This window comes from Podarcis liolepis (genome assembly GCF_965112155.1).
Source record: "Podarcis liolepis genome assembly, chromosome: 12".
In the NCBI taxonomy this organism is placed as follows: domain Eukaryota; kingdom Metazoa; phylum Chordata; class Lepidosauria; order Squamata; family Lacertidae; genus Podarcis; species Podarcis liolepis.
Window position 1 is genome coordinate 15,282,807 of NC_139563.1, and position 20,210 is coordinate 15,303,016.

Below are 20,210 nucleotides of genomic sequence, written 5' to 3' on the forward strand. Positions count from 1 at the left end.
ATATTTTTAATGTATATGTTATGCAAAGAGATTTGGGTGATTAAGCAGTATATCAATCCTGTTTGGCATACAGGCTGTTCTTTAAAAGGCCCCTGTTTGAACCTTACACCCCAGGCTCCATGTTTATCATACTAAACAATGCCTTATGAGGAACGGCTAAGGGAGCTGGGCATGTTTATCCTGGAGAAGAGGAGGTTAAGGGGTGATATGATAGTCATGTTCAAATATATAAAAGGATGTCACATAGAGGAGGGAGAAAGGTTGTTTTCTGCTGCTCCAGAGAAGCGGACACGGAGCAATGGATCCAAACTACAAGAAAGAAGATTCCACCTAAACATTAGGAAGAACTTCCTGACAGTAAGAGCTGTTCGACAGTGGAATTTGCTGCCCAGGAGTGTGGTGGAGTCTCCTACTTTGGAGGTCTTTAAGCAGAGGCTTGACAATCATATGTCAGGAGTGCTCTGATGGTGTTTCCTGCTTGGCAGGGGGTTGGACTCGATGGCCCTTGTGGTCTCTTCCAACTCTATGATTCTATGATTCTAAGAGAGCTGGTGTTATCAGGAGTCAAATCCCCTCTCAGTCATGAAACTCACTGGGTGACCTTGGGCCTAGCTCTCTGCCTAACTACCACACAGGGTTGTTGTGAGAACAAAAGGAGGAGAGGAAAAACCATGTATGCTGAACCTTGGTCTCTTTGGAGGAAAGGAATGGGCATACATGTAACAGTAATAACAGCATCAAATCTTTTCCTTCGATGAATGTTTATTCTGCACTACACATCAGTGGTGACTTAACTTTTCTGAAAATTTTATGAGGGTTTTTGATGGACTGAGGCAGGTCAGTGCGTCCCACTGTGTTTGTGTTTATGTGAAACTTTTCATTCCATCAGCATGTGAGCCCTGTGATGAAAGTTTCTTCACTGTGCCATTTTTCTACACTTAAGTACCCTTGCTTAATAGGTGAGCTGGAGCCAAATTATTGTATTGTGAATGTCTTTTTTTTTGGGAGAAATTGAATTTCATGCTTAAAAAAAAAAAAAATAGCAGAGAGAATCCTTTAATCTTTTTTCCTGTTCTTGGTTTGACCTGCTGCTTTGATAGAACAGTGCCACAGAGTTATTACGGCCTTGTAAGGTCAAGACTTGAGTGCCTGCTCATATCTCAGCACAGATGGGCACGTTCTGAGCAGAAAACCTTGATGGAGAAATGTAATATGCTAGGACTTCAAATAAACTCCCTCCCCACCCCCCAGATGTTCTCTTTAAATGTCAGGAAAAGATGGGCTCTACACCTTACACACACTTTGTGTGTGTGAAAACTAAAGTGGATGAAAGAACAAAACAGGCACGATTGACATTTATTTCTCAGTGGCTAGTGCACTGTGTTGAACATGTGGCATCCCAGGCTATGAGAGACTATTCACAAGATCCACATAGCATTAGAATGGCAAAGCATCATAAATCCTTTGAAGTTCAGAGATAGAAGATAGGTTAATTTCTGCCTGGGAATTTCAAAAATCCAGTATTTTGTATTGTTTTTCTTTCACAATAGGGGATTATTGTCAAGAGTCGAGAGGTGTGCCGTTTGATGAGGAAAGAGAAGGGGGAATAATGCTGTTTCCAGGAGCTCCCGGAAACCTGGTCCCAGCTCTGCTTTTTCCCATTTGCTTTTTAATCTCCCTGCATAGAAAATTAGTATGGTTTGGATGTGCAAGATGAGTGGGAGCGTTCAAACATGTGGTAGCCACATGCTTTCCTAACCATGTGATTTCCCCAAATATGTACAGGCCCTCAATGACGCTAAAGTCCTATTACAATTCAGTGGGGTTCAGGCTGCAATCCTCCACACACTCACTTTGGAGTAAAGTACCACTGGTCAATGGGGTTTACTTCCTAGCAAACATGCATAAAGTCAGGCTGCATAGGACACAGGTCATTGGAGAAATTCCATTCATTCCATAGTCTCCGTCTATAATCTTTGAGAATTCTAGGAAAACAGACAAGGCCCCCGCAAACTGGAGGTGGGCAAATGTTGTCCCCATTGTCAAAAAAAGGGGGGAAAGACCCAGGTAACCAGTTTCTCTGGATTCTGACCCAAATCTCTCTTTCCCTACTGCACCTCACAAATCTGGTATTAAGGGCAAAATGCTTTCCAGACCAAATTAACGACTTTTTGAAAGGCTTAAGGCCCGTTACATCTTATTTTAGAAATGGAGCACTTTCTATCCTAAAATATCATTAGTATCCATTCCTAACTCATTAAAGCAATTCAGATCTTCTACTATTTCTACTCTAAGGAATTTTTTTTGGTAGTTAATATGGAATGTATTATTTTTTTTGAAAACATTTCTGTAAGGGGAAGAGTTCTTTTTATTTTTAATCTTTAAAAATTCTAGTTTATCACAATCATATCATTTGTACAAGACACTATAGATACATCTTGTAATTTATAATCTAAAAAATAAAAATTTCATCAAAATAGTGTAGCTATTACTATTGCCTGGGCATCGATGCATTAATGTATTTACTGAATATGGCTAGTTTTACCGGCGAAAAGGAAGAAAGTATAGCATAAAGGAAATTCAGTGGGGGAGGGCAGTGAGAATGAGCTATGTGCTTGTGTTTGAGAAGTATTGGATAGCTCTAAGAAAGGACACTAAGACAGGTCACAGATAAGTAGCAGCTTGTTAAATATATACACATTTCATGAAAACCACAAGGTTAAAAACAAAACAGTGGTGGTATACCCGCAAATCCTGTCATTTGCAAAGACAAAAAAACAAACAAAACAAAACCCAAAAACAAAACTACAATTGGGGTAGAGGTTAATTCTGGAGTTGCTTAGATTTTCTATAATGTTTCTCTTTGGGCATCCTAAATAACATTTCTCATGTATCAGAGGACTGCTGTACCGGCAAATTAGGGACCAGTTTGCACATTTACAGAAAAGAGTGTGTCCTGACTTATGCGACTATTTCACATGGCACAAAATAACTTCATGTGACGCACTTGGTCTGTATTCACATGGAGAAAGAACCACTGGTGTCTCTTTTTTCAGCCAGCACAATTATGGGAACTGGGGAGCTATGGATGTTTCTGAGAGTTTGGTTCACAGGATGTTGTCCTCCATGAAATTGTGTCTGTGCAGATGCTACAGTTTCATCCAGCAGAAAGGGACTGCTAGGCTTGTTTGCTTGTTTTTGGCATACTTTATTCTGCGTCTTGGAAAGGTGATCAGAGCTGCTGTTCAGGCCAGCAGAAGCCCCTTTCCCTGATAACAGATGACTCTGCTCATCTCTGCTGGGTTTTAAGATGTTAGTGGACACTGATCACACTTTCGAGCCTATGTTCATAGATGCAGGGGCATAATATTTGTTGTATTTTTATCTGTTTGAATTATCCCAACCCTTTAGACACAAATACACACACACACTCACTCACACACACACAAACACAGAGAGAGGGCTTTCCTCTTGTGTTTCAGTGCAAACGGTGACCTTCTGTGGCGTCCTGATTCTAAAAGTTACCTGCATGTGTTTGCTACCTAGAAAAACCTCTCATTCTCCAATGTTAATTATTGCACTAACGATGAAGGGGAACACGGCAGGGTTTTTCTTTTTTTGTTTTAGCTAGAAGCGGGACCTGCTGTTGCCCGAAATGCAGGTGCCAGTTGGATAATTACAGTGATCTGTAATGTGCTACAAAACAAGGAACAAACAGTGAAGGTCATTTTTGTAACCTGGGCTTTGTACATCCTTGAGGAGGGAAGAAGGGTATGCAAAAGCAGTTTCCTAAAGTCAAGTTCAGTGCATTAATCAGAACATAATCTTATACTTAATGCATTGTTAGGATTTCCAAATTGAGATGCTTCTACCGGAGGTACGTCTGGGACAGCATCCGTCACGCAGCCAGCTCCTGCGGTCCTCTCCTGCCCTTCTCTCCATCTTCAGTCAGCTTGATGGGGTCACGGCACAGAAGTGCCAAATGATTCACACAGTTAGCGGGAACTGATCTTGCTCCGGGGGCTTTTTCACCCAGGTGCCCAGACCGGCTTTCTGAAATGCTTTAAACAGCTGCTGCTTGACAGACTGGTATGTGTGCGCCAGCAGTTTGGCCTCGCTGTACACAGAGGGCAGATCTCCATGGCTTAATATCTGTGTGCTCAGCTGTAAGAGAGATGGGGTAGGGTGGGGGTGGGGGTGGAAAGTGGGGGGGGGGGAATCCAAAACAACCCAAAATGCAAATGAATGAACAGCAGCTGTACAAAATGGTTCTGTAAGCTACAAACAAATTCTGCTTAAGATTTTACGTGTTGGTTTCAAGTAACAATGGAAAGGGTTGAGAACCAAAAACTGGACATGATATTGACTCCGTCATGCAGGCTTAGTGCCAACAACCTACAAAAAACACTGTCCTGAGTGAGAAGCAGGATTTTGGAGATCAAAAACATAGTTTATACACCACTTGGAAGTGTGAACTGTAGTGCAGAGACTATAAACTATACCAGGGGTTTGGTTTTTTTGCTTTCTTTTTTTGGGGTGGAAGGTCTTACTAAATAAAGTAATAATAATAATAATAATAATAATAATAATAATAATAATAATTTATTTATACCCCACCCATCTGGCTGGGCTTCCCCAGCCACTCTGGGCGGCTTCCAAAAGAATATTAAAATACTGTGATACATCAAACATTAAAAGCTTCCCTAAAAAGTAAAAAGAATGCAACCCCGCCCACTGTGCATTGTTGTGTTCCTTCTGAATGGGTCTCCCTTAGCTTCTGGGAAGGGACCAGGGGATTTTGGTGGCCAAACTCTTCCTGTTAGTGTGCATATATCCCAAAAATTTTGTTTGGGATTTTGAAAGGAGAGCAAAATGGAGAATCTTGTGGATTTATTTGGTGCTATTCATCCTCCCCGACCCCAACAAATATGATTCAAGTCAAAATGTTTCACCCAGATTTGAAGAAAGGTGTATTACCGCTTTTTAATATTATGTATAACTCCCAAAGTTGGGACGCGGGTGGCACTGTGGGTTAAACCACAGAGCCTAGGACTTGCCGATCAGAAGGTCAGCGTTCGAATCCCCGCTACGGGGTGAGCTCCCATTGCTCAGTCCCTGCTCCTGCCAACCTAGCAGTTCGAAAGCACGTCAGAGTGCAAGTAGATAAATAGGTACCACTCCGCCGGGAAGGTAAACAGTGTTTCTGTGCGCTGCTCTGGTTCGCCAGAAGCGGCTTAGTCATGCTGGCCACATGACCCGGAAGCTGGACGCCAGCTCCCTTGGCCAATAAAGCAAGATGAGCGCCGCAACCCCAGAGTCGGCCACGACTGGATCTAATGGTCAGGGGTCCCTTTACCTTTACAACTCCCAGATCATATCCTAGGCCAGTGTTTCCCAACCGGTGTTCCGCGGCACACTACTGTGCCGTGAGACATCGGCTGGTGTGCCGTGGGAGGGAGGCGGGCGAGAGGCGGCGGCGGCGAGGATCCGGCGGGGGTGGGGGGAGCGGGGGCCGTCGCGCGCAACCGAACTCACTTGGCGCGCTGCCGGCTTGTCCTCCTTCAACCCGGGTCGGGCCAGGCCTGCTCACGTCCCCGGATCCCCTAGCAGCAGCCGCACGCTCTCCAAAAGCGCAACGCTGCGCGCAACCGCTCGGCCAGCTGGTGCTCTGCGACTCCGCCCTTTCCCCTCCCAGCGCCGGAGGGTTCGCGCGACCGCAGCTGTTCCCTTTCGCAGCGCACGGGAAACAATTCCAGGCCGATTGCCTTGTGCCGAAAAGCACCGCCTCTCCTTCCAGCTCAGGCCCGGGCCGCCGGCTCCCCGAATGACGTCACGGGGGCGGGGCTTTAATGGTGGTGTGCCGCGAGATTTTTTTCCGGTAAACAGGTGTGCCGTTGCCCAAAAACGTTTGGGAAACACTGTCCTAGGCTAATATTCACTGGAGCAGAAGTCCCCACAATATGAACTTTGACTATGCATTTAAGAGCCAACCATTTCCCAAAGCCCTGGGGCTCATGCATAGGCCTCAGCCCCTACTGTCTTTGGGGGGAAATACAGATTCAAACCCTGCAGCCCAGATTCATAAACCTGACATTCCTATAATGTCTTGTCAGCTCCCTTTGGCTATATCTTGACATGAGATATACAGTGATATACTTGTCATGAGATATACTTGACATGAGCCAACAGTGTGACGCGGCAGCTAAAAAAGCCAATGCAATTCTGGGCTGCATCAATAGGAGTATAGCATCTAGATCAAGGGAAGTAATAGTGCCACTGTATTCTGCTCTGGTCAGACCTCACCTGGAGTACTGTGTCCAGTTCTGGGCACCACAGTTCAAGAAGGACACTGACAAACTGGAACGTGTCCAGAGGAGGGCAACCAAAATGGTCAAAGGCCTGGAAACGATGCCTTATGAGGAACGGCTAAGGGAGCTGGGCATGTTTAGCCTGGAGAAGAGGAGGTTAAGGGGTGATATGATAGCCATGTTCAAATATATATGTATTTTTGTGCTTTTGTATTTTGTATCTGTTTTGCATTTGCCTTTTGTGTTTTCAAATATATAAAAGGATGTCATATAGAGGAGGGAGAAAGGTTGTTTTCTGCTGCTCCAGAGAAGCGGACACGGAGCAATGGATCCAAACTACAAGAAAGAAGATTCCACCTAAACATTAGGAAGAACTTCGTGACAGTAAGAGCTGTTCGACAGTGGAATTTGCTGCCAAGGAGTGTGGTGGAGTCTCCTCCTTTGGAGGTCTTTAAGCAGAGGCTTGACAACCATATGTCAGAAGTGCTCTGATGGTGTTTCCTACTTGGCAGGGGGTTGGACTCGATGGCCCTTGTGGTCTCTTCCAACTCTATGATTCTATGATTCTATATCTGAAATCCCAACATTTAGCGGGACAACCGTGGAGACTGAAACATTTCTTTGAATACCAAAATTGAGTCTTAAAGGCCGAACTTCTGATTCTGATCCAATGAATTATGTGTCTGCGCAGGAGTTGGCTGCTGTGGGCATAGCTCCTGCTGCTCAAAAGCCCTTCCAGCAGTCAACGCTGTCTGTGTGCAGGCCCCACTCACACCATGAGCAATAAGAACAGAAGAGGAGAACTGTTGGGTCAGGCCAAAGGCTCATCTAATCCAGCATTCTGCTCTAAGCACAGCCAGCCAGATGCTTAAGGGTAGCCCACAGGAATGACCCGAGTGCAGCTCTCCCTGCCTGTGATTCTCAGCCGCTGGTTTTCAGAGGCATAATGCCTCTGACAGTGGAAGGAGAATATAGCTGTCATGGCCAATAGCCACTGATAGCCCTACCCTCCAATATTTGTCTAATTCTCCTTTAAGGTCACTCAGGTTGGTGGACTTTGTAGTTGAGTGTATACCATGATCACCATTTCTTTCTTCATTCACCTGAGGTATGGGCTGGGAGGAGGAGGAGGATTCCCTAGTCAAGGGGAGGGTTTTCAAATGCAAATCAAACTAACCACACTCACCCTTGAGGGCAGCAGGATCTAGACTCAATCTAGACTGAAAGCAGCATGTTGAGGATGAACATGAACTGTTCTGGATTGAGAAAAACTACCTTTTTGTAACAGATTAGCATGTGCACAGCCTAAAACAGTTATTAATGTATTCTACTCTCTCTCTCTCTTTTTAAAATGTTTATATGGTTTTATAGTTGGAGGTGATAATTTTTTTTAAAAAAACAAATAAATAGCCTTCCACACAAGCTCTGAAAAGTAAGGAAAAAAAGGAAAGACTCTATGAGTCATTCAAGGCTTCAGGCAGGCCAGTTTGAGAGAAAACGCAAGGAAAAACCGGCTCCCTTCCTTCCAATCTGTTATAATAAGAGATACTGTGAAACATGCCTAAGAGAGGGCAGTAACCGAGCATCTGGGATTTGCCCACAGCTGAGAGGCTGTCTTGTTGAGCGGGAGAATGGCATCTGAATGTTCTGAAATGCTCACCACCCCTGAGTTTGCCTGCCAGAAACCGTCTTAAGAGACAAAGACACACATCCTCAGTCCAATAATCACCCCGAGCGCACCTGGGCGCCCAGAGAGAAAGAACTTTTTGTTTTGCAGGAGGATTAAATCAATCGCCTCCTTCCTGACCTGCCAAAAGACGTAGCGCAACCAAGCCAAGAGTGAGAGAATTTGATGTTTTGGGAAAGGAATCAGAAGTCTTGGGGGAGCCATAGACCTGGGGAAAGTTCAATCCGGCGAGTGAATTAGCATTTTCTGTGGGATTCTGCTCCCACTACTCTGGAATATGAGCCTGTGTACAAAGGGGCATTTTCCACCATTGCAACAGCACTACAGAATGCCCTTTCCCTCTGCCATAAATGAAGCAAACTTGATCCAAACTTCTTGTAAAGCCGTATCTCTTTTCTTAGATTTCCCTCCTGACCCATAAGAATAGATGTGGTTATTACTGAATTCCTGTTTTGATCTGTTTTTTTTTAATAATAGTGTTTTACTAGTTTTTATATTGTATCTCTCTTTTTATGCCACAGCATAAAATACTGTGTTTTATGTATTTTTGTATATTGCTTAGAGATGGTTTAATTATGAAGCAGGATAGAAATACTTTTAATGTCAAAGGTGAATGGGGTGAATTATTTGCCACTTCGCTTTTCTCTGATGTCACCAATAACTGTATCCTATTCAAATCGGGCACAATATTTGCAAATTGTATTTTGCCCTTGAGCATGTCTACTTGGAACACACACTCTCTTATTGCCAGTGCAGATCTTCAAGGGCTTACATCATTTCAGGAAATTGATTGGCAGAAGGCAAAAAGTACACACTACTTTCCTCAACCACCATGCACACATAGGACCTGCTATGTGAACACAATGCGTTCTCAGGAAGTAGTCCGTTAGGCGAGTGTTTGTACAACAACACCTACCCCCCTCCAGCAGATGTCAAGGAGATGAGTAACTATACAACTTTTTGAAGACACCTAAAGGCAGCCTTGTATAGGGAAGTTTTTAATGTTTGATGTTTTATCATGCTTTTATATGTGTTGGAAGCCGTCCAGAGTGGCTGGGACAACCCAGTCAGATGGGCAGGGTACAATTATTATTGTTGTTGTTGACATTTTCCATCATTTCCAATGGGAAAATTTCTAACGTGTTCCCAAGCACAGGCTTTTGATCCCCAAACGGTGAAAAAAGCCAGGGGAAACCGTCTGGAACCTTGCAAAAGGCAAACAAGGAAGGGAAAGAATGCTCTTATTTGTCTGATCCACGCCCCTGTCTTCACCACCCACCATGTTTTCTGACAAAACCGCTGCCGTGGACCAGGAAAACACAAAAAGTAAGGCGTGTTTAAGACTGCTTATTTGTTTACAGTACTACATGCAGGGCCAGCTGTTTGGATATCTGAATCGGTGGTGTGTTGGAGAAGTGAATTATCGTGTTTTATAATGAGCGTTTGAATAGCAGGACCAGTGTGTAATTAATTTATGGCATTGGTTTTCATGGCTTTAAAGAAAGAGTTAGGCAAATGCGTTCCAGGAGGATCGGTCTACCAAGGAGATATTAGTCCAAAGTACCACCAAGTACCATTGCTGGAGAGCAACAATGGGAGAAGGCTGTTGCCCTCATGCCCTGCTTATTGGCTTCCCAAAAGCATCTGCCTGGCTGTGACTGGAAATAAGAAACCTGACTAGATGAACCTTTGACTTGATCCAGCAGAGCCCTTCTTATGTTTTTTAATGCCTCAGAAACCCTGGAAGTGTGTTAGGGCTCCTCCAGATCACCAGATTATTGCATATTCTGGATTTTTATTACTTCTCCAAAATACTTTATTTTTTTGGCACTCAGATAAGCTAAGTTCATAGGTGCTACTGCCTTTCAAGTGTGAATGTTGCATTCTACTTAAAAATACACGTGTTGGTGGTTATTAGCCTGGGTCAGATCCTCCACTTGTATGTACAGTCATACCTCATGTTACGTTTGCTTCAGGTTGAGCGTTTTCAGGTTGCATCCTGCGATGACCTGGAAGTACCGGAAAGGGTTTCGCCACTTGCACATGCACAGATGCTCAAAATGATGTCACGCGCATGTGCAGACGTGGGTTGTGTTCTGCTCATGTTGCGAATGGGCCTCCGGAAAGGATCCCGTTTGCAACCAGAGGTACCACTGTATATATAAACTAACTTTCTTTCTTTCTTTCTTTCTTTCTTTCTTTCTTTCTTTCTTTCTTTCTTTCTTTTTCTTTTCTTACATACACACACACACACACACACAGAGAGAGAGAGAGAGAGAGAGAGAGAGAGAGAGAAAGAGAGAGAGAGAGAGATGCTCTGCCCCGCACACTTGCTGGGCACCACATGTGTTTTGGACTATGATCGATATCCGAGTACAGAGTCTGCTGTAGGAAATGGTGTGTTGCTGATGATACGAGGCCAGGGAGATGGCTGGGAATGCTATATTGTGATGGACACCTAGGTTTGCTTTCACCAAGGCAGGAGTCCTTACCTTTCCATAAAGCTTTGCCCATCGAGTGTAAAACAGGTGCTTGCAGAGTCGTGAAGGACTCCCGCAGTTCCTTTTTCCTGTTGTTGCATTAATAAGCTCGAGGTCTGTAGTGCCCGCTATCCAATTCACACTGAAACCAGGTGATTTCCCTGACTGCCGCATCTTGGCGTTGCTCACTCCTGTCGAAGGGGAAGCAGAAAACATCAAAGCATTAAGATCAATAGCCCCTACCTTGCTCCTCCTGGAAGATAGGAAATGGAACTTTCTTTTTTTACTAGGAAATGAATTCCATTGCCACATAAACTATTCTCATATTTTGACGGGATTGGCTCCAATCTGCCAAATCTTATAGGTCATAATTGTTGTGGTTGTTGTGTGTGTGTGTTTCAAGGTGTTTTGAGCAGAACAGTTTTTGGTAAAGCAGCTTATGAATTAAAACATAATAGAAGATTCTGTGTTTTTTTAGCACCCGGTCCTTAGATTTAGAAAGGGAAAGAAAAAAGACTGTCCAGGAGTAGATAAAACACTGCTTTCTTGTTCCTCCCAGACCATCCCCTCAAAGCAGAAATAAACCTGACTCTAACAAAAGTGATGAGAAGGGGGCTGTTGGAGAAAGGTAGTGAGAGAGTGGAGGAAAGAGGACTCTCTTGCCCACTAGGGATGGGGGAAAAGTTTTATTCAGTTGCATTTAAAGGTGAACCTACTTAATTCTCACACCTTAAAACAATATGCAAACTGAAACACAGCCAGCTTTTGAAATTTGAACTCCAAATTCTGCAGTGCAGTTCTCTAGCCATGCAGTGTGTACAAATAATGCACATAATAGGACAAAGCGTGCATTAAAATGCATATATTCATGAGAATAGCTTGCATAAATGCATTATATTGGAGAAAATTGCTTTGCAAAAATGTGCATATTAGGCAAATTATACATGTAGATTTAGAAAAAAAGCCACACAAAATGCTGGTGAATTTTCAGGAGTTTTTTTTTTAAAATTGCATACCAATGTGGAAATGAAAAACTGAAATGGACAGATTTGCCCATCCCTTTTGCCCACATACCCATTTGCTGCTTCAGACTGCACTAGCTCTCATTCTGCTTTATATGGGATTGAGGCAGAGGTGCATTTAAAGAAATAGGTCTGCCATCATTGTGTGTACTTTTGTACTTTTGCCTGCCCTAATGCTAACACTAACCAGGATTTGAAAGGACTTAAGGTTAAGAAGGACTCCAGTCAATGTTAACCATGGTTATCTTTGGGAGACCTGGAAATAGATTAGCATTAAAACTTCTGTTCCGAATGGCTTCACAGAAGAATGTCACTACTATGCAGAAGGTGAGTTCCAAAATAATGTAAATCTGCTATAAGTCAGATATAAGTGCCCCCAAACGAGGGGCGGGGGTGTACTTTGCTGGGCAATTTTGAGAAGAAGTTATATTTAGAATTGGGGGGGGGGCACTACTGAAAATCAAAACTTTTCCAAGGGTAAAAACAGAATAAAAAAAAAGTTAAAATCTGAGATATTCCTGAACATCACGAACAGTGGAAGAGAATAGCTCCCTAATTATTGTAGATCTTCCTAAACAAAAACAATTGCACATCTTCCTTCATCCCCTGCCATCTAATTTTGTTAACTTCATTAGTACTACAGGTACATGAGAGAGAATCGCATCCCATGATGCAGGAGGACTATGTCTACTGCACGGCAGGGGGAGGCTCAAAGAGCATGCTCTTGTCAGTGCTGGAAGATGGCAGCTACAAAACAGGCTAATTAGGACTAGGTAATGTCGCGGAGCACAAAGAAGGTTACTCAGAGCAGATGAGATAGCGGCTTGGCAGCTCAGCTGACAACCTGTAACGATAGCTACAAACTCATTAGCTGGCCTTAGAGTAGGCATGGCCAAACTTGGCCTTCCAGCTTTTTGGGACTACAACTCCCATCATCCCTAGCTAACTGGACCAGTGGTCAGGGATGATGGGAACTGTAGTCCCAAAACAGCTGGAGGGCCAAGTTTGGCCATGCCTGGCTTAGAGGAAAGATCTGGGGGTTTTTTTAGCATCAGCACCACCTCTGTCAAATGTAGAACTGGATCGGTGCCATGGCACTGGGGAGGTTCTACTCCTCCCCCCCCCAATTCCCTTTCCTTAGCATCACTTGTATGCTTCCCTTTAAAGTTGTTAGCCCCTAAGTTGTGGGGCAGGAGTGTGGGGAAGGAGGCATCTATATTGCACTTGGTTTATCTGCTCTTAGCCATTTTTGGAGGGGGGAAGGTTGACTTAGGCCCCAAAAAGAGCGGACACAGATCTGCGTAAAACTGGCCTATGCTGATGTAAATGTACATATGCATGTTTACACATGATTACTATAATTTAAATAGGGATGCGGTACGTCTCAGCACAGTGGGGAAGACCGTGACCAGGTCGCTTGTGAATGAATCCCTGCTGCCCAGATGTTATCGATGGGGAACTTCAGGCTGTTCTCCCTTCTTTGGGCTCCTCCTTTTTAAACAGCCCTTCAGATAGAGGCCATCTTCAAACAGAGGGCTGTTCCCTGTACAGCAAACAGAGCACTGCCTTCTTACTTGATTTCCATCAAGGAACTAGTGTATATACGATACGATATACAATATCTTTATTGTCATTGTCCTATACAGAACAATGAAATTGAAAAACTACTTAAACCTTTAAAAAAACCCTAGAAACTCTGGTATGAGGGATGTGTTGATGCGAAAGTTAAACCTACCATTTCCCAGAATCATGGCCCTGATCCAATTTCACCCAACCCACCTGCAGGCACTTTTAGGCAATTTTTTTTTAAATTAAAAAACATAATCAGGAGATTTGATGACATAACTTTCCCACATAATATTTAGTTTGGTCCTGAGACTCCTGCAATCCTGAATGAAGTGGGGTGCATGTCGCAGAAAAGCAAGCGTCTGATTGTGCTGCAGGAATCCAGAGACTTTTATTATTATTATTATTATGAGAAGGAAAGTGCTGGTGTTTCCTGTGCATGAAAATAGCGTTCCTCCGTGAAATGGGAAGTAAATGTCCATGCTGCTGAGTTGGTAAAGTCATTAATGTTCATCATTTGACAGCTGAACACAGTGCAGAGCTCAGCGACTTGGAGGGCGTATAATAGGGAGTATAAGATCGCACATATGGGCTCTGTAGATAATCCTGGTGAGATGCAATATGGCATCTCCTGCACTGGTCCCTGGCTCATTTATAACACACAGCATCTGAAATCACATCTCCCACCACCTCCCCGTGTGCATGTGTGTGCGTGTGTTTGTTTTACACAGAAAAGCTCAGTGTGTTTGACAGATGATGACCATGATTCGGTTTTTTCAGAAACCAAAGCGTAGGTTTTAATGCATATGTTTCTATTAAATTCATTTTGAACCAGGTAATTATTATTTTTTAATGCGAAACTGGATTTTTTTTAAGGATCAAAAGGGAGGGGGGGAATCACTTGTTTCTTTAATAATTTATTTTTATGCGCCAACATGCCAGTTCAGAAAACAGTACCAGATACTTCACTGTCACAAGCAGTATACAATATGGATCAGCCTTCCCTAACTCGGTGCCCTCTGCATATTTTGGATTATACCTGGGAGCTGATGAGAATTGCAGTCCTAAATATTTAGAGTGTACCAGGATAGGGAAGGCTGATGCAGGTTATATAAGTGTCAATGATTATGTTAGGCCAGTTCATCTTAGTAAATTACCCTGCAGTAATTCCCTACATGGGCTAAGTATCCCCCCTCAGAGTCAATTGGAAATGCCCAAGTAAAATTCATTGACAGCTGTTTAAGATCCTTCGCATTTCTTGGCTTGCTGTCATAAGTAATATCCATTTGCCTGGCTAAGTGGCAGTACCCTAAACTAGTATATACAGATGAGTTTGGATGGAAACATAATTGAGTTATCATCTCACACAGGGCTTTTAATCACATTTATGTCACTCTAATAGCAATTTCGATTCTTTCACCAGGATAACCGATCAGTTTGTATCTCCTCCCCCCTTTTTCTTTTAAATACAAAAACTACCAGAGATATAGTAATATAAATGTGTGTGCTGACACTGTCGTGCTATTTAAATATTTCCGTGTTGAGTCTATTGCAAGCAGATCTGAATGTATGACTTGACACTAATGCGCCAGTCTCTGTCAAGCTATCACCCAAAAGCTTAGCAGATGGAATGCCAGAATATGATAGCACTTGCTACGATAAGGCCTGCCTGGAATTAAGCCACAGGTAGAAGAACAAACATAGACGAAGCAGCCCTAATGACCAGAGGAAAGCAAAGCATTCAGTCAAATTAACAGCTTTGCATACATGCATTGACAATGAACGCAGAATACAAAAGCAAATTGCACACTGTCCCCAGATAACTACTGTCAATATAGAGAATCACTTCTGATGGAAAACAAAGAGTAACAGAAACTTGTGGAAGCTAAAATCCAAGGATCAATATTTGCTGATTTAGGAATGGAGACTGCGAGAATCTAATCCCCTGTCTTTTCTCTAAGAAAACTTGTGGAAGGAGCTGCAAGGAATTTGGAAACATTAGCATACCCGCCAAGTGTCCCAGGGAAAAATGGGAAATCCTGTTTTTTCCTGTGAGATTGTGGTGGCCATTTTTGGGCCTGCGATCTCTTGTGCCACGATCTTACCCCCCAAAAAGCACTTTTTGGCGGGACAAGATCGCAATGCGGCTCACATGACTTGCCCGAGAGCGTGTCCTGCAAGATGCACGTCCCATTTTTTTATCTGAAATAGTTGGACGGTATGCATTAGTGCTGTAGTAAAGCACCAACCCTGTGCTATAGTAACTTCCTCTAATTCTACTCCAACAGGGAAGCATTGGCTTTGAATCTGGGACCTGTACAATGGTCTCATTATATCAAATCTGACATGAGGATACATTTTGGCCTTGGGCAATCACTGTCTCTAGGCCTCAGTTCCTCATTTCTTAAATGGGAACCATAAATAGACTGCCTCAGAGGTCTGTTATGAAAGCTAAATACAGCGAATCACCTCACAATTAAAATAACAGTGGAAATTATAGTAGCAGTAGTAGTAGTAGTAGTAATAGTAGTTGGAGGTCTTCCAATCAGCAGGAAGTCTTACAGAGGTCCCAAAATACCTTCTAGTCTGTAGACAAGGCTAGAAACAGAGGGAGAAGTTGGCTAAAGAGGAGAAGACCTCTGGAACACAGTTCTATTAAACTATTCATTGTTTAACTCCTCTGATCTGTTTAGGTCTGCTGCCAGGACATCATGATGTTGTGTGTTTCCCAGTCCTTGGCAGAGGCAACCAATGGTGTGTAGAGAAGGAAGAAGGGAATGCCCAACATGATGATGTTATGCCATGTGAAAACAGGAAACTCAACACAGGGTTGCAGTTTTCAGTGGCAGCCCAGTTTGGGGTATAATCTAGCCTCCCAAGTGAAACCACCCATAAATCTACGTCTTACCTGTTGGTCATCTGCATGAAGATTCTTCGTTTGCTTCACACCCTGGCTTTTTGCAAATGGATTCCTAGTTTGTTCAGTAATTCCCTTCCCTGGTACTTAGCTTAGTTCATTCAGCTGATGTGCTTTAGCACACCACTGAATGGGGAATAGGTTTAAATCTGTTCTTAAGTAAATTTTATGACTCAAGGCTCTAGTTTGGTTTTAACACTTATGCTGTGGCTTTAAAGTATCTGGATGAGTGGTGATATACATACTAAAGGGCCAAGTATAAAGGAAAGATTGCTGTACTGGATAATGATTGCTTCCAACTATATGGCCTTTCAGGTCAGCCAGAGATGGGTTTAATCATGCTCAATGGTGCAAGCCATTTTTAAGAAGTCTAGTAGGATTCGGTCACAGAATAAGCCATCACCATCTGACTTCAAACTTGTGGAAGTTTTCTTTATATAATGTGCTTTGTTACGTTGTGGTACAACCAAATATGATCCTCTGCTCTTTGACAACTGGATCCAGCAGAAATCCTGCTAGTATTACTAAGGGGTATGGAGCGATGCCCTTGATCAGTTTAAGAAAAGTGGTGCCATAGCTTCTGCCCTGGCTTATAAATATATCACAGTAAAGATTCTTGGGACAGGAATTATTTGTGGTGGAGGACAGCCACTTCCAACAGGAATGGAGGCAGAGAGGTAAGAAGAATCTATTTCAGTTAGTATTGCAATCCTGTATAGACTTACTCCTGGGAGTAAGACCCATTCAACAAGGTAGAACGGGGTTCCCCAACCTTTTTTGGATATGGGGGCACATTTGGAAAACTAAGAAACCAGGGTTAACACCACAAAATACCCATTTCACAGAAAACGAACAAACATCCAGGTGATGTTCAGCACCTTCCAAACAGACAACTCCCCCCAACGGAGGCCAAATAAACAGGGCTCCCCTCAAAATGTGACCCCTCCCAACCAAACATCAAAAAATTGGAAGGGACAGGGGGACCTTGGCAGGCACTAAGGGTGCTGTGGGGGTCCACAGACTCTAAGTTGGGGACCTCCGCAGTAGTACCTACTTTTGGGCTGTGCTCTTAGTGTGGTAGAATGTCTAATCATCAGTAGCATCAAAGGAAAGTGAGAAGGAAGCAAGTTTCCCAAGCTGTGAAGGGACACTTGGTTATGTTCCGTGTAGGAGCCCAACAGCACCAGCAATGGGGAAGCAGGCGGTTCATGCTTCCAAGCAAGGGTGTCCTTACCACTCAGGAGCAGCTGATTGCGCCGGTATGAGGCTGGCAGTTGACCGACATCTTCTAGTCTATGGCTCATTACCCGTGAAAGGTGTCCGGTGTGAGAGAGGCTCCCCACAATAATGCTATGCAGGTACACAGGCTCGATGAAGTAGCTGAGGAGAGCACCTTGTAAGCCAAGGACGTTCCACCTGCAAGAGGAATTTGGCAGTGAAAAAGGGGTTCGGCAGGTGATAAAATAAGATACGAGAGTGAGAGAGAGAGAGCACCCTTTTTCATTTGCCTTTTTATCCTGGAGAGAAATAGCGGGCATCTTCAGCTGATTCCAACTGTAATTTTTGTGACAGATGATGGACCTTGATGTAGGCCAGAAATTCAGAATTCTCTAGCTCAGGAATGAGAACCTTACCTGTCCATAAGAACGTAAGGAGAGTGAGCCATCACATTGGCCAACCAGATGCCCATGGGAAGCGCATGAGTAAGAGCTGAAGGCAACAGCACACTCCTCCTGCAGTTTCCAGCAGTTGTTTTGCAGAAGCAGACTGCCTCTGGCAGCGGAGGTATATGGAACAAACAGGCCTATCTCTAGTTGCCCTTTGGGGACTCTCCAAAAGCCATACACCACTGTCCCCAGGCCACAAACCACACCAGTGCTGCTCCACACCCTCCCAGTATTCTTTAACCTGGCTGAAACCACATTTGAACTGTGATTATCTCACTTGCTTTCCTGGAGGGAGGACAAAAAGATACGTTTGTGGGTGCACGCAGAAGCATCTGGTTTTTCCATGGCTGGAATTTAGCCTACCACTGGCATGTGGCCCCAAGAAAGGTTGCCCATGTGAGATGTGGCTCTCGGGCTGAAAATTGTACCCCCCTGGACTCCTATTCAGTGAAGATGCCATCCGTGCACACGAAATGGAAGACTGAAATATATGCATCTCAGCTTAATCGTAGCTGATGTTTCATATTGGATGGAAGCTGGATTGAGGGGAAACATATGAAGCAGAAACATTTCTCAAGAAACGGTGGGATATGCATGGATTGTGGCTAATATCCTGTGTGTTAGAATTCCTGCTCCATGATTGCAGTCATGGGTTTTTTGTCTATCACATGACAGTGTATGTTTTGATTCCACAAAGTGGGAAGTGACGGAGACAGGATGTTTGTGTTACTGTGTTCCGTGAAGTGGAACTATTGTCCTTTGTTTTTTCTTTTTGCTGTCTGATGCTAGAAAGAGAGGGAGCCATGTTGCAGTGCTCCGTGTGTGTTTATATGTAAATAAAGTACCGTATTTTTTGCGCCGTAACACTCACTTTTTTCCTCCTAGAAAGTAAGGGGAAATGTCTGTGCGTGTTATGGAGCGAATGCCTACGGATGGAGGGGAATCTGCTGCAGTCGTGAGCAGAGGATCCATGGTTCCCCTTCCTTCCCTCCTCCGTGGCTTGCTTTGAAACAGCAAAGCGGGAGAAGAGCCACTGAGTGGGGAGGAGAGAGGGACAGAGAGCCTGCTTGCTTTAAAGGAGCAAAGCGGGAGAGGAGAGGAGCCTTCTCCTCTTATACCCCTCTTCTGCATTATTAACAGCATCCTTCTCCACCCACCCCACGCTGTTCCTTGTCCCTTGAGTGCTTTTCCTTCCCTCCCCACTTAAAACGTGGTTACAAAGCACGGATCCACATGGATCCTCAGGATTTTTGCACTGGGTCACCGCAAATTCACCATCAGATCACATAGCATGTCCATGGCTACAGCTTGCACAAAAAAAAATCATGCACCCACTGTTGCCTGGGGCCGCAGTGGTGCAAAAACATGGTTACAAAGCATGGATCCACATGGATCCTCAGGATATTTGCATTGGGCTACCCCAAACTCACCGTCAGATCACATGTCTGTGGCCACAGCATGAACCACAAAAATCATACATCCACTGTTTCGTTTAGAATATTTTTTTCTTGTTTTCCTCCTCTAAAAACTATGTGCGTGTTATGGTCGGGTGCGTGTTATAGAGCGAAAAATACGGTAGATTAGCCAAAATGCTGAGTTACTGAGGTCTATCACGCAAGGTGCGCAAACTCTGCAGATCCCTAAGTGTGCTGATGTCTGTTGGCATTGGTTGCTGTGATGTTTGGGCTGAAGAAGCTTTTTGAAGCTCCCGAACGAATGACCAGGGGGGAGAGAACATGCCAGTCGGGCATGTGTCTCTGTTAGGGTCCTACTCTGTGTACTCGTTGTCAAACACCTGGCGGAAGTGGATTGGAGCCAGAATAAATGTGATGTGTACACACAGTCTTACACGGGGGAGAATAGGGGTCCTTGTTTGCCTACATGGATTGAGAAGCACCAGGGTGGCGATGGTGGTAATCGAAAGCAATGTAAGCTGCAGGCAGTGCAAGAATTCTGATTCTTCACCCTTTTGCTCTTGAAAGTGACACTCACCCCTCCCCCTTCACATTTGGTTGGGGCAGATCCATCTTAAAAGACACCAATCTGCTGTCGCCATTCTTAATCTGGCCCTTGGTTTCTAGGCATTAATGTTGACTATTAAGGCCCTAAGCATCTTGGGTCGATGGTACCTTAGAGAACTCTATTTTGAGCATTCCTGTGCATGAACATTTCCAGGCAAGGCTCTGTTTCAGAAGCCTTCTACATCTGAGATTGGAGTTACAAGCACTCAGTTTTGAAGCCCTCCGGCTGACCTTGAGCCAGTCACTGTCTCTCAGCCTAGTCTACCTCACAGGTTTGTTGTGAGGAGAAGCATTGCAGTACCTTGAGCTCCTTGGAGGAAAGGTGGGATGAATGTGATAAACAAATACAATTAACCCACTAAGAGCAGGAGCTTTTTCAGTAGTGGCTCTGTTTGTGCAATGCTGTCCTCTATTAAGCCCATGGGGCTCTCTGCTGGTCTTTAGGAAGACTTTAGGTGAAGACTTTTTATTTTGACAAGCTCTTGTGGGGTATAAGTAACCAAAATAAGAGCAACAATAACATATGTTAATTGCTTTTCTCT

At 43.9% G+C, this 20,210-nt stretch overlaps 1 protein-coding gene across 5 annotated transcripts in view; it reads right to left on the reverse strand.

The window, feature by feature from the left end:
- Nucleotides 1-817: 817 nt before the first annotated feature.
- ADARB2 (adenosine deaminase RNA specific B2 (inactive)) overlaps nt 818-20,210 on the reverse strand; it is a 367,014-nt gene continuing 347,621 nt past the window's right edge. For all 5 annotated transcript variants that reach the window (XM_083466812.1, XM_083466815.1, XM_083466814.1 and 2 more), the window contains 3 exons: nt 17,215-17,396; nt 10,488-10,666; nt 818-4,164 (listed from right to left, as the gene is read on the reverse strand). In XM_083466812.1, coding sequence (XP_083322938.1) covers nt 3,988-4,164; nt 10,488-10,666; nt 17,215-17,396 — 538 coding nt within the window. In that variant the 3' untranslated portion in view covers nt 818-3,987. The remainder of the gene's footprint in view (nt 4,165-10,487; nt 10,667-17,214; nt 17,397-20,210) is intronic.